General features: G+C 38.0%; 1 protein-coding gene and 1 pseudogene across 1 annotated transcript; both read left to right on the forward strand.

Moving 5' to 3' along the window:
- Positions 1–979: 979 nt before the first annotated feature.
- Positions 980–4,191, forward strand: LOC137399634 (NADH dehydrogenase (ubiquinone) complex I, assembly factor 6-like). The gene is made up of 3 exons (XM_068085815.1): positions 980–1,186; positions 2,071–2,157; positions 2,280–4,191. The coding sequence occupies exons 1-3, from the start codon at positions 993–995 to the stop codon at positions 2,944–2,946; spliced, it is 948 nt and encodes a 315-aa protein (XP_067941916.1). The 5' UTR covers positions 980–992; the 3' UTR covers positions 2,947–4,191.
- Positions 4,192–5,270: 1,079 nt separating this feature from the next.
- On the forward strand, positions 5,271–6,868 carry LOC137401007 (uncharacterized; annotated as a pseudogene).
- Positions 6,869–14,865: the final 7,997 nt, after the last annotated feature.

Here is a 14,865-nt window from a genome sequence, read left to right on the forward strand (position 1 = left end):
TATGTCCTTACAAGTGGTCTACCTTGTGTGTAGCAATGGCGCTGTCGTCTACGTAGTTACAAGTGGTCTACCTTGTGTGTAGCAATGACACTGTTGTCTACGTAGTCACAAGTGGTCTACCTTGTGTGTAGCAATGGCACTGTTGTCTACGTAGTCACAAGTGGTCTACCTTGTGTGTAGCAATGACACTGTTGTCTACGTAGTTACAAGTGGTCTACCTTGTGTGTAGCAATGGCGCTGTCGTCTACGTAGTTACAAGTGGTCTACCCTGTGTGTAGCAATGGCGCTGTTGTCTACGTCCTTACAAGTGGTCTACCCTGTGTCTAGCAATGGCGCTGTTGTCTACGTAGTTACGAGTGGTCTACCTTGTGTGTAGCAATGGCGCTGTCGTCTACGTAGTTGCGAGTGGTCTACCCTGTGTGTAGCAATGACACTGTTGTCTACGTAGTTACAAGTTGTCTACCTTGTGTGTAGCAATGACACTGTTGTCTACGTAGTTACAAGTGGTCTACCTTGTGTGTAGCAATGACACTGTTGTCTACGTAGTTACAAGTGGTCTACCTTGTGTGTAGCAATGACACTGTTGTCTACGTAGTTAACAAGTGGTCTACCCTGTGTGTAGAAATGACACTGTTGTCTACGTAGTTACAAGTTGTCTACCTTGTGTGTAGCAATGACAATGTTGTCTACGTAGTTACAAGCGGTCTACCCTGTGTGTAGCAATGGCGCTGTTGCTTACGTAGCTAGTTACAAGTGGTAACTGACGTAGTCTGCCCTGTGTGGAACAATATTACTGCGCTCCATGTAGTTACAGAGGGTCTGTCTTATGTGAGGCAATGAGTCTGCTGTCCACATAGTTACAGATGGCTTACTGTATTTAATCAGTTTACCCTTCTAAATCTCTGCAATCCTAGTTTGCCTTGCCAGAGTGGTTTGTCATCCACTGTTTAAAGTACCTTCCTATCTGATCATGTATTTCTACACCTCCAGGAATGCTGCTAACGGGTGTGTGTCAGCATTGCTTCAAAAGGCAGATTTTGAAGGTGGGAGCTGCCAGAAGGTTTAGTGTCACTCAGCGGGTTTTGACAAACGGGAAGAACACGGCTGCCCAATACATCCTTAATAGAGTTCGAACATATGATTATCAAAGTTACCTGATGTGTTTGCTCAGTCCCAAGGCATTCAGGTGTGCAGACAATTCTGTTTTGACTGTATATCAGTGATCTCTGCTATCTTGTTGTATTAATATATATTGAAAATTTGACAATTTAATAACAGGATAACTGATAATAGTAGTAATATATTTTACTATTATAGATAACTTGGACTGCTCGGTTGTATACTGGAACATGAAAGGCGTTCCTACAATTGCAATCAGTTGTTCTATTGTTTTACTTGGTTTCAGCTTTTTTGTTAATAACCTATTTAATTCTGGTTCTAGCAAGTTTGACTAGGTCGGTGGATACACTGCCTACATTTACTTTGTTGCTTCCATCATATCTATAAAGTTTTAGCTGGCGCTTTAGAATAAGGCGGGAGTTGTTCTCTCTTCTAAGTGTAGATAATTATGAACTATTTTGAAGTAAAATTCAAAAATGTGTTCTGCATAAAAGGTATTTTAAACTTTGTTGAAAAAGAATATCAATGCATATAATAGATAAGTCTCTGGTGCTTTAATAGATTGGAGTTGTCTTTGTTATGCTCATCATAGCCTGTATTCACAGCGCAGTCCGTGTTTATTATTGCGTTCCTTTTTAGTTTCTTCGTTCATTTATTACTTTATTGGCATTAATATCATTTTGAACAGAAATGTTTTTTAAGTTATGCTATAAAAAGATAAAAAAGTAACAGTTAGTCACTCAAATCAAATAAATGGTTTGACAATTCATTGTCAATTGTTTCTGAGCACCTATCAGTGTTCCATTACTACATTTCTATGTTCATATTATTGACCAGTTCAGAGTTGTAAGCAGTCTTAACTTCAACAAGTCAGGCCTTTCAGATATCTTTATTTCTTGAAAGACAATCATTCACCATTCAAGGACCAGATAGTTCTCTGTCATATTACAGACAAAGTCTGTTTGTGGTACATGCATACAACGTGGAGCTCTCCCTCGTTTTGGAGTTAGCCTCAGAGCGAAAAGCCTCAGCGGGCAGGTTGGTAATTATCGATCGTCACACAAAATTCAGGATCATGACTCATACAAATGGGACAAACATTTTGAGCTAGTAATTTATTGTTGTAATTTTGTTTTATAATCTTATTATCTATTTACTAGGTTCGCCTTTTGGACGGCAGCACTTGATGCTATTTATGATGGCAGCAGGCCGTATGACCACCCAGTCGTGCAGCAACTGGCAGCTCTTCACTCTCGAGGCCTTATCAATTCACAACAAACCAAGCATTCACTCTATCAGATGCTCAACTCTCGCAGGGAGTTTAGCACCCTTACCCATGTGGACACTCTCACTCAATTGGAGACGTATGCAGAGCACACTCAATCCTCTCTTCTCCTTTTAGCCTTAGCCTTTGCTCAACAATCAACAGTAGATTCAGATCATGCAGCCAGTCATCTTGGTCGCTGTGGGGGTTTGCTGAACGCCCTGAGAGCCACTCCCTATTTGACATCAAGGAATCAGCTACTGTTGCCACAGGATGTACTAAGCAAGCATGGCGTCTCTCAGACAGACGTGCTGCGGGGAAGAGACGTAGTTACGGAGCCTGTTTATGAAATAGCGTCAACAGCTCACAGTCACTTAGAGACAGCGAATGGCATCATTTCACGACTGCCGAAAGAGGCCAGCAGGTGCTTTCTGTTGGCAAGAATCTATGCATACCAACTTGAGCAGCTACAGCTGTGTGATTTCAACATATTTCATAGCAAGTTCCAAAAGAAAGATCGCTTGCTAGCTTGGAGAATGTGGAAGGCCCGGAGGAGTTTGTGACGACACTATGCTCATATGTACCTCGTAGTACCTATTGCTTGGTGTTCAGTTTTTTTGTCGTGTCACAGATGCTGTTTCAGGTTGTTTTGTGTGTTTGTGATGGCATTTTTAGGCCTATATATACCGTGTAGTACCTGCTACTCTGTCTGTTTCTCTTGACATGTTACAGAAACTGTTTTGCATTGTGTAATGTATTTATGAAGGTGCTATGCTTGTACATTGTATGTACCTTGAAGTACCTGCTACTTCATGTCTGGTTCTCTTGGTATGTCGCAAATACTGTTTTAGGTTGTCTTGCGTTATATTTACTTAGCGCGGTATGTTCTGAACATTTATTTGCACGGTTTGTGCTCTTTACTAAACATTACGTTTTATACATGAAAATAATATCAGCTTCATAGTGAAACCTTTTCTCTATGAACACGGGATTCCATCTACAACTACAGCCGACGCTCTTCCTCTGACAATTAAACTCTCTACTAGAGCTCGAACTCTACTAGAACTCTCTGCTCATGCAATAGCTAACAATCAACACACCTGTACAGAAGAACAATCGAATCTAAAATAAACAAGCACAAATCACCTACCAGGCATCAACCATTTGCACAGAAAGCCTTTAAGACTACACACCAATAAACAATTATCTACACACAGTCTAATCGAGCCAGTCAGCCCAGAGCCACGCAGCCGACAAGACTTCTGCATAGATAAGTTGCAATTCTGTATTGTGTTAATTTTAACTTTCCTATTTGATTATCACCTAGGTAGTGATTGCACGCTGCTTAAATTAAAGATTTTTCTGATAGCTGCCACGCTATATTATTTGAGATTAATTTTGTCAATCAGTTCAATTGAAAAGTAACTTTGCAAGTTGAAATAGTTTTTTTAGGTTTCCCACATTCCTTGTTGTAACATCGGTATTGAACGAGTGACTACATAAAGCAGCACTGTGTTTAAATTCCGGCAATAATTAGAACATCACCTCAATCGTCTCATTCTTGCCTCATTAGGGCCATCTAATTTAGGTAGCGGCTGTATGTGTGTGTAATTCAGCTGTTTTGAATGTACAACACAGCACAGGCATTCTGAGAGCTCATAAAATAATTAAAACCGCTTGCCATAGCATCACAGTTTCCTACTAAACTTAGGTTTTGTGCTACCTACCTTTTGTTTCTAAAAACTTGCTAATTTGTGCCGTTAGATTACTAGGTTAATCATGTCTGAGATGCATGTCAACGCACCAGATGCCTCAGTTAATGAACTTTCTCGATCTGACTTTAGCCAGCCGACTTTTTCAAAAATAGCTGTAGAATCCTCAAGCCCGCTATCTCAGTCAAATAATAAAACATATTGTGCTAAAAGAACTGAGATTAGAAGTAAAACTGAAGAACTAGACTATGTTGTTGAAAATTGCAGTAGCTTTCATAGGTTGTTAGCTGCTGATCTTTCTTCCCAGAAACAATTGTCTTATGACAACTGGGAATGCTTGAAAAAACAATTATCTGAATGTAAAGCCAATGTCATACAAGTGTATGAGCAATGGAAAATCATGCGCGGGGCGCTCTCAAGCCAAACTTGAAAATGCGCAGCACAATGGATAGAGTGGTGGCGGATAACGAACAACTGATGGAAAGAATTTTGCAACAAATAAGTCAGTTTTCAGCTAAAGCTAATACCAATTGTTCGAGCAACTCTAGTGTGGCTGTTTTACCAAACGGCCAGTTGTACCTTCATTCGCCCGCATCAGCGAGCCGCTCATTTAATATCCCGATCCAGGTCTTCAGTTTCTAGATCTTCGCAAGCAAGTTCAAAAATTAAAAAGATGTAAATAGAAGCTAAAGCAAATGCAGCTCTAAAAAAGAAATTGGAAGCATCAAAAACCACTCAAGCTCTGGAACAACGAGTTCAGCAACTTACAATGGCCGTTGAACAAAGCAAGTTGCAAGCTGAATTAGATGCTGCTGAAGCTCAAGAGCATGTCATCTCTCAGGCTTTAGAGGAAGACGCTAGTTCTCTCTTTCACCCACCTTCTCAAGGCATGACACCATTTATTATTTCTCAAGGCCCGACACCGGACACTCATAGGGTTTGCAATTTGCTGCACCACCAGCCATTGAGCACGTAAAAAGATATATCTCTGAGCAGTAGCCCAATCTCGGAAATCTTGATGAAACGCTTCCTACTCAACCTGACATCAAAGTGCAAGTTAATTTCACTCCCAACCTGCAAAAAATACAGAAACTCTTACACCACTACCAAAGCTACCGCCTGACTGGTCCAACCAAGCCTCTTCTCCTCAAACCATTTATCTACCACCAGATACCATGAAGCAGAACCCTATTTCAGGTTCAATTATCTTGGGTTCGTCTATGCCTGAACATCAAACCTTTGCAGCTACGCTTGCCCAAGCCATCCACACCATCAAACTGAAACCAGCTGAACCCACTATATTTTATGGCGATCCATTAACCTATTTAGACTAGAAAGTAGCATTTGAAGGACTCATCGAAGGCGGCAATCACTCACCTCTTCAAAAACTAGCATTTTTACAGCAATGCCTAAGCGGAAGGGCTAAGGATGCTGTAACCTGTTATTTTCGGTTAGGAACTGAAGAAGCCTTGCAAGATGCTAAAAGGGAGCTTGACAAAAGATTTGGGCAACCACATATTTTAGCTGAAGCTTACCGATCAAAGCTGGGATGTTGGCCCACCATCACAGAACATGACGGCGAATCCTTACAGAAACTTGCAGACTTCCTCGAATCATGCAAAACAGCTGTGAGAACTCTGCCCGAGTTGAATTGTTTTAATGATCGATATGAAAATCGATCGCCCATCGCCTGCCTCTTTCTGTAGGCAGGCGATGGGCTAAAGAAGCAACAAAAATTGAAGCAAACATTTTCAAGTTTCCTACTTTCTGTGATTTCCTCACACAAAAATCAAACATCGCCACAAATAGCCTTAGCGTGGCTTTGGTCAAAAGAGCCACATCAAGTCGAAGATATGACAATAGTAGCAACCAAAACAAACCACCTTACAAGACGAAAACTCGCATAAAAATCAGTGGTCTCGTGGGAAAGTTAAGGAATGCTTTAAGTCAAAAGATAGACTGGTACGATCTGCTAAAATTTTAGTAGGAAACCGGCGCGAGGGTGCAAAATCACATAAATACTTAACTAGACCTGTGTCAAAACTGATTACCTTAATTGAAAGCTAAAATCCAACTAAAACTTTTGCCAACGATTTTTATAAAATTTTAGGTGAGAGTGTAATGATTTTAATAATAATTGTAAAATTTTATAACGTCAATTCTGGCTAACTTGTTTATTATCAGCTAGCTGCCAATCCATCAATGTAATGATATAACCACAAGTGCAAATCAGTCTGCAATCAGGTGCAATGCCTTATCGCTGCCGATTCATGTGCAAATGGACAAAAACAAGCTGCTCCAATTGTTTACTTAGTAAGATTCACCACTCTTCAGCATCCTCCTACCTTTAAAAATAGCTGTTTTTAATATTGCCCCACAAAGTAAAAGAAATAAATGAAAGCACTGCTGCCCTTATGTTGTCACTATTCACAATACGATGATTCTCCTCCAGTTTTATATAAATTGCCAGCAACCGTTTTCTTATTCATTTCATATTATATTCTCAGAGATTGTAGACTTCTTTATAACTAGATAGAACAGAAACTTATTGTACACCTAACTCTCTCCTGGAAAGGGGTAAAAAAGGTATGTCTATCTATATGTATGCCTTTATTTTTTAGATTAATGTTGTTTATTCATGTCTTTAGTTTTTGCAATTCTTGTCAACACTTAACATTATATTTTATTAGCTATATGTCATATGTTAATCAAGTTTTAAAAACTTTTAGTGTCACGGTATTAAGATGTAAATATACCACAACAAATACATCTATATACATCTGTGCGGAACTTCATTACTAATTCCGGGAGGGCAGTTACACACGGTTTGTGATTTTTACCAAACATTATGTTTTATACATAAAAATAATATCAGCTGGTAAATTTTCTTGCCAAAGGAAACGTAGGAGCGCATTCATACAGACCAGGTAGTGTCTTGCAAGATTATGCGAAAGTGCTGTTGAGTAAGCCGTGGAAATGAAGATGTCATTATTGCTAGAAGTTGCCCGCTCACACTTGAAGCTAATTTGTGAAGGATATTACAACGTAGAACATCCTGCGCTGCTAATCCAGGAGTGGTGGTTGTTGGTTACAAGCAGATTATAGTTGAGTTTTAGTAAAGACTGACAGTAAGCCTGAAGATGGGCGGGGAATTATTTCCTTTCTCATCAGATAGCCTGCAGGTGGGTGTTCAAGTAGGTGGTTCTCAGCAACCTGCTGTAAGACCAAATACATGTATTTTTAGTGACCTGGTGGAAGGCACTAAGCATATGCGTTAGAAATATGGATAAGATCAGCCAAAAATGTGGAAATGCATAGACTTCCATGCCAATGCTAAATGACGGGCGTTCCAACTTACATTAATTCTAGTGAGCTTCATTTTTATATATATTTATGAATGACGTTAGAAGGTGAAACAATGTCATCTTAGAATTTAAAGCCGGACACTGACATACACTATATATATATATATATATATATATATATATATATATATATATATATATATATATATATATATATATATATATATATATATATACATGTATATATATTAATGCTAATGTGACATCTGGCATCATAACATGTCAGCTCTAATAGGGAAACCTGTTTATACAAAGGACATTTATCTTTGTTTGCTTATTGTCTCTGTGTGTTTGAAAAAAATTAGTTCTCTAATGTTGTTTTTTTTGTATCTTGCGTTTGATTCATGTCATGTATAGCTTGGTATATATAAGCAAATGATACTCTTTAATATGCGTCAATCGTTCAGTCAGTTTTCAACTCGATACATCTGCATGTCGCACTTTTACAAATAGACTTTATAATTTGGAACTCCGTCTTATTCCATTGAATAAGCAATTCGACACAACACGGGGCTTTCATAGAATGCCCCTTAGGATAGCATAGTGAGAATAACGTGCTATCACAAACTCAATGACCCGCAGACTATAAACAAATCAAATATATTTTTATATTATATGTTTACATATATCATGTAAATATATGTAGCATATAATGCATTTTAGCATATATATATGCATTTACATGATATCGTTTGATATACCATGTAAATGCATATGAGTTTGCGTGGCATATCAAACAATACCATGTAAATGCATATGAATTTGCGTGGCATATCAAACAATACCATGTAAATGCATATATATGCTTAAATACATATTGTATCACATTCGTGCTCTCCTATTCCGACTCAACACTGCATGTTTTTATGATGAATTAATTTCTTACTGTTGCGCTCCGATAGAATTGCTGAGACAATTTGTGGATCCATTGCCAATGACAGAGGCTAGCAGGAACAACTAGTATAATATCGAGTTTTGTCCCAAAAATCATACATGCTGACGCTGCTTAGAGAATTTCTTACAAAGCAACTTATCAAAATTTGTTTTTAAAAAAGTAAGTCTAACGCAAATTTTATTAAGACCAGTAGACGTGGAAAGAATTTTCCTTTTGATCCATACAACGCACCACATTTGGCGCCATGTTTTGTAAATATGCTTAGCTATTCTGAACAATTTCATATGTGTCCAAAGCTGGGTTTTACCAGAAATGGTCATTATTGTCACTATTTCTGGTGAGCAATACAAATGGGAAAGGACAATGAATTCTAATAGACTATTTGCTACATTATGCCCCAGAGCAATGTAAATATCTCAGACAATATAGCGTTACCGATAAGCTTTTCCGATACCCTAGAAAATACCAGATTTCTAAGTAGCTGGAGTCTCAAATATACCCATACTAGGTGAATGACTCGCATTGCACAGGTAATAACTACCCAATGACTTTGAGTAACTTACCTGGTAAGCTAGTAACTTAAGCTAAATCTTTACTATAATAATAGCCGTGAAGCCAGCTTGAAGTTATGCGTAACATCAAGCTGGCCAATAGTATTTCCACTAGCGCTGGATAAATATGTGCCCTATTATGTCACAGTATGGTAAGAACAGTCTTGTGTATTAGGTTAGCTTGCTAGTTTATAACAGACCTAGAAATTTTGAGTTCAAATCCAGTGGGAAACAGATTTTTTGATTTTTCCTATCTAAAGCTCTATTGCTATAACTGGACACACGGATGACAGACAAACCCTGAGATTTATATACACTTATATACTAGTATGATCGAATTTTGTAGAATCGTTTACAAAGGAAGGAGCAAAATATGTATGAAATATGGCTTTGATCTACATTTGATGCAGCATTTAGTCAAATGGAGATATGATAATGGTACCTTCAAGAAATATTCATTTGAGATGCGTGCAACTCTATTCTCAGAAGCGAGCAAATGACCAACTCTCCCAGTATTTATTAGACTGGCAAGAAGTTGTATACTACAAGTTTGCTTGTTGGTAACAGTATCACACAGGGGTGTAGACAACAGTATAACACAGGGGTGTAGACAACAGTTTAACACAGGGGTGTAGACAACAGTATAACACAGGGGTATAGATAACAGTATACACAGGGGTGTAGACAACAGTATATCAGAGGGGTGTAGATAAAAGTATAACACAGGGGTGTAGATAACAGTATGACACAAGGGTGTCAATAACAGTATAACACAGGAGTGTAGATAACAATATAACTTAAGGGGTGTAGATTAATGTGGCTTTAGGGGATGTACAAACAGATAGCCTTCCCACATGTTCATTGGGATGTGGTAGGAGAGGCTGGTGACAACACTTAATTGATTATTAATTGAAACACCCCTATTATCTGTAACTCGCAGTGTGTATTCTCTTAGGATTCAGTAAGATTTGACGAATGAAGGGATTGACTGTGCTAAAAATTCTGAATTGCATTTCAGTCACTAATAGCCCTGCACTTGGAACGCTGACATATTGAGGGTAGAGTCAGCATGCCTCATTCAAAAGCTCACAATTCGATATGTTTACATTGGTCGTTTAACAATGTGTCTAATGCTAGCCATTATTTGAACTGGTAATTGATTTTGCTGTTGGAAAAGTAGTGCCTCGAAACTTCCTTTTATCACCAATAGACTAGAGGACAAGCTGACGCAAACTGATCGCCTTATTCAAAACTTTAAGTCATCAGGCTGCCTGTTGGGCATGCTGAATTTAAGATGAGGAGAATTTTGTCAATAATTTTCCAAGAGTTACGTTTATACAAAATTTGTTTGCATTTTTGAGGTAGGGGAACATTTCTTCATCGTAAGGCTATGCTAAAAGAGCTCACAAAATGGCTGACGTTTCTAATGTTAGAAACGATGATTTGTTAGAAAAAGGTAAGTAATCATATGATCTTTGCTTAACTAGATACGCCTTTGGTACTACGGCTAGACCAGAAAGCTTTTGCAGATAGTGTGATTCTGCATTTAGTGGTTAAGTTTTTTTTGTCAAAAGTTGCAAGGTTTGCGCTGTTTACCAAATTTGGCATTTGGCATAAGAGTAGTATAAACTGGCAGATTTTTTTGACAGATGAAACATGGTTTAAGTTACTTTTATCGTATGTCCAGTTTCCTATTGCAGATGGCGTGTACGAGCTCTTTGAGAAATCTAGCTTGTCTCAGCGAAGGACAAGGAGAGAGTATTGTATAGCTCAGCTTCGGTTGGATCCAGATTTAAACTTGGAGGAGTTTCATGCCATTTACGCTGAACCCAATCACAGAGGCAAGTCTTCTGCTGAGAGGGTCTGTGAACTCTTTGCTAAACGTTACCAAGATGTTCAAACACCCGACATGGTTTTTCGAGTTTACACAAATTACGCACCTACAAAAAGAAGCGTAAAAATATGGAAGTCTTTCCAAAAGCGGTACAAGATGAAGATAGACATGCGGGCAGTCTGCCCCGATAGTCAAGGGGAAAATGAGCTGAAAGAAATGTTACAGGAGAACGGAAACATTCGGTTGCGCGCTTTCAAGAAGTCTGATTGGTCCAAATTAGCCAAGATGATACAAAAAGCTCCCATTCCAGGAACATTGCCAGATGTTGCTGCGCCATCGAACGAAAGGCTGGCAGCAGATGCTGCTGCCAAGAAAGTTTTTGCGAGGTTGCGACCAGCTCGTGTGAAAAGTAATATTAAAAAGTGATTCAAGCAAAAACATTTGTTGCTATGGCTGCCCGAAAGGTGACAGGAAGTACATGTGATCGTTATAGACGTATTTACTCTCACAATATATAGCGCACTGCACAATACCTTTGTGTCCTTGATCTTTGTGTCCTTGACATATTAACAGAAAGTGTGACAGTAATCCTTAAACGCTGCTGCTGCCTTTAGCTGTTTCTAATATAAATAGAGAAAGTACCACTAGGCTAGTAATCTATTTACTAAATGATTTCTACAGACATGAATGTTTTACTCAATATAACATTTATACTGTATAACCATACTTGTCTCTGAATACTGAGTGTAGACGCCAGCATCGTCGATGCAGTCACCAATCATTGCATCTCAGAGGCAATTCTTTTTAATCAATTTTTTTCTGCAAGTCGGCCATCTTAAATATGGAAACAAAATACTGTAACATCTATATGTGAGCTTCTCAGTGAGCTTCTCGGTGAGCCATTCAAAAAAGACACAAATGACAAAATCCGTTGTTTGGTTAGGATATCAGTGACTCTTCTACTCGAGGTTATCAGTAATGTTTTCAAGTAGGCAGATAAAGCGAGTGAGTTATTGATTATGGGTTATGCCATCAACACACCACTATTATTATTATGTCAAGCGTTTTAATACGGTCGACGTATTGTGCATCATGCTCCAAATACTTGAAGGGTTGTCCACCCCTCGTCTCACCAGTCTTCATTCGACTAGCACTATCATATTAGTAAGATCCGTGTAGTCAACCATGACATAGTCAGCATGATTATAGAACAGAATAACTTCAGGTTAATTACATCCGTCAGTGCAGCCTAAGCTATGCAGATTGCACAATCGATCTTCGAGGGATTTCTGACACACCCCAACAGCATTTGACTTGCAACAAAATTCACATTACAGTTATTTGATATCAAAAGATTCACCATGTCTTAATCTGCTGTGTTGAAGGTGCAAAATATGTGGAAATGTGATTACAAGTTCTTAAAAGCTAAAAAACGAACAGTTAATCGCAGCCACACGAGACCGCCGTAGTTTGGATTCTCTTTCCAAAACGGCTTAAATGTGATGCAGTTGTGGTAGATGGTTTCTGTTTACACTTTCATGCAACCTTATTCGTCGAAATATTTTCACAAATATACTTCACGCATTCAATAAAACCATGTCTATTGTTCTTACGCATCTGTTTTATCGTCATTGTAATGCTGTCACTTTTAGCACTGATATCTTATAACTTGCCGTAAAAATTCATTTGATTTTTTCACCTTAGATCGAAGGAGTACATATCATTGTCTGATAATCAAGACAAGCCTATTAGTTACCTGTGATAATCGAAAAATGCTGCAAAAATTATTTTTGAAGTATTGGGTCACATGATCAGATTACGACTTGACGATTAGATCAAGCCGAAACAAAACTGTAAAGTAGCAAGCATCTATATTTGATACGGGGTCTTCGGTAAACCCGAAGTGTTTGTCATAAAATAGTGCTACGATAAGTTTTATATTGAACTTTTTATTGGCCTTTTAATTCACGTGAGAACATCATGTGACAAGACAATAACCAAACTGTAATGACTACATCAGAAAAATAAGCAGATTCAATCTACGGCAGCTTTTCATTTTTGAGTTTTTAAGAGCTTGTAATCACATTTCCACGTATTTGGCACCTACAACACAACATAGTAAGACTTGGTGAATCTTTTGATACCAAATAACTGTAACGTGAATTTTGTTGCAAGTCAACCCTTAACATTAGTTCAGCTTACTTGGAGAAATTTAAAATAAATTTTTTGTAAAAGTTAAGTATTCCCGGTGCTGAATGTAAGGCTCTGTTTGTGGGCAAAGGAATCTTCTTAGTTTTCTCTATCAAATCCGGTGACCCAACCTTCTGTTACGTCTCATGGCAATAAGTAAGCTCAAGTGCTTAACCTTAGGCCACACTAGCACAGTTTTTGACCCAGTAATGAATGAATTTATCTTGCGACTTTCCTAATCGCTGCAGGTGTTCATTCAAGCAGGGCTTAGGAAACACAAGAATTTCATCCAGCAACACCTGACATGCTACAACTGTCACATTTTTCTAGCATGACAGCGATTACTCGTTGAAAAGCGAATATACTGTTTTTAACATCAAAAGGCATAATTTCATATGAATAAATGTCATATGAAGTAGTCCTGTCTTCATATCATATAAAATTTTATATACACCTTCAAATTTCATGTAAAGTTTTATATGAAATTCTGACCTCATGCTCTAAGGGTTTGGAGAAAAGCTTCGTGTAAACAAGATTTTCAACCAACACTTGAAGAAAGATAATATATTCGAGTAATGTACACTCTGCATTTAACAATCACATGTAAAAGACTGAGTCATTATGAAAATGTTTTTTTCATATAAAAAACTATGATAGTTTGATTGATGTCGAAGCATAAACTTTGCCAAACACAACTTGGTACATGTATATGCAAAGCACACCATTAACCAAAATATATATTTCATGTTTTAGGCACTGAAGGCAAGACTGAAGATTGCAGACAAATGTGTTATTACGTTTGGTGGAGTGTATAGAGGATAAACCTAGAAAGCAGACATAGGAGAAGGTTGATAACTTTAGATATAGTTTAGAGAAATGTATGTCAGCAATGACTGTCATTATTTATCTTTACTATAATAAGATCCATGTCTGTCTGTCTGCAGCTACACCCTTAGCATTAGGATAAAACGGTTGCACCACACGGGAGTCAAATCAGATATCAAATTTAAAGTCAAGCGCGCCACCACTGCGTGACTCGACCACCTTTCCACACCTAAGAATAACTATGCGCATACTTACTATGTATGACTGTTTCTCACAGCCAGCGCACAAGACTGCCATCGTACTAGTATGAATAAAAACAGTAAGTAAGCCTTGTGTAAATTAGTGACTTTCCTGGAAATGTTACAACAATATTGTTATAACAAGATAATGGTTGTCAAATAAATGTCTAGCTGGCAGCTATCGCTAAGTCTGACATGTTCAGTTCATCTATCTTTAAAAAAATGTTTAACGCAACCACTAGGTCAGGCATTGTTATAACTAACTCATCTGAGAACAGAGTGTTCACCATTTTAGAAAAAAAATTCCGAATTTGAAAGAAAAATTTCCCACATGTTTTGACGTTTTAAAATAAACGTGCTTGAAAATATTTTTAAAACATGTGCGTTGAAAACAGAGCTGCGTAGGAATGATGTAAGGATGTCACCAATGAGTACGATGAAAATTCAACTTCCGATCGCAAAGATTTTTGCAATAATACGAATATTGATATTTACATGATACGTAGTACTTTTTTGTTGCTACGTTGTTTTCAAAAATACCCTCATCTCCTTAAACCGGAGGGTTGAATCGCTTCGAAAAATTAAACATGCGATGGTTGAAACACTTTACACGCTACAAAGATTAAAAATATGACAAAAATTCACAGTATGTAACACTAGTGAAAGTGCCAGTTGAGTCATGTTAGGATATAAGGCCTTTGTTGCAGCTTTAGTACTAAACTCTGGGGTCAAGACATTCTCTTTAGCTTGCAGGTCACATACAAAGGTGCTTTTATGAGCTTAACCTTTCTATCTTGTCAAAGTAACTAAAGCGCCTTGAAAACCCTTGATTCAGGGTGTTGATATGGTCACAGTAGCGTTGTCCTCCCTG

Source organism: Watersipora subatra, chromosome 7 (assembly GCF_963576615.1).
Source record: "Watersipora subatra chromosome 7, tzWatSuba1.1, whole genome shotgun sequence".
In the NCBI taxonomy this organism is placed as follows: domain Eukaryota; kingdom Metazoa; phylum Bryozoa; class Gymnolaemata; order Cheilostomatida; family Watersiporidae; genus Watersipora; species Watersipora subatra.

Excerpts from the sequence above, each read along its gene's own strand:
- LOC137399634 (XM_068085815.1), top strand. The coding sequence starts at position 993 with ATGCTGCTAACGGGTGTGTGTCAGCATTGCTTCAAAAGGCAGATTTTG. Across the intron at positions 1,187-2,070 it reads CTCAGTCCCAAGGCATTCAG|ACAAAGTCTGTTTGTGGTAC; the intron begins GTGTGCAGACAA and ends GTCATATTACAG. Across the intron at positions 2,158-2,279 it reads CGAAAAGCCTCAGCGGGCAG|GTTCGCCTTTTGGACGGCAG; the intron begins GTTGGTAATTAT and ends TCTATTTACTAG.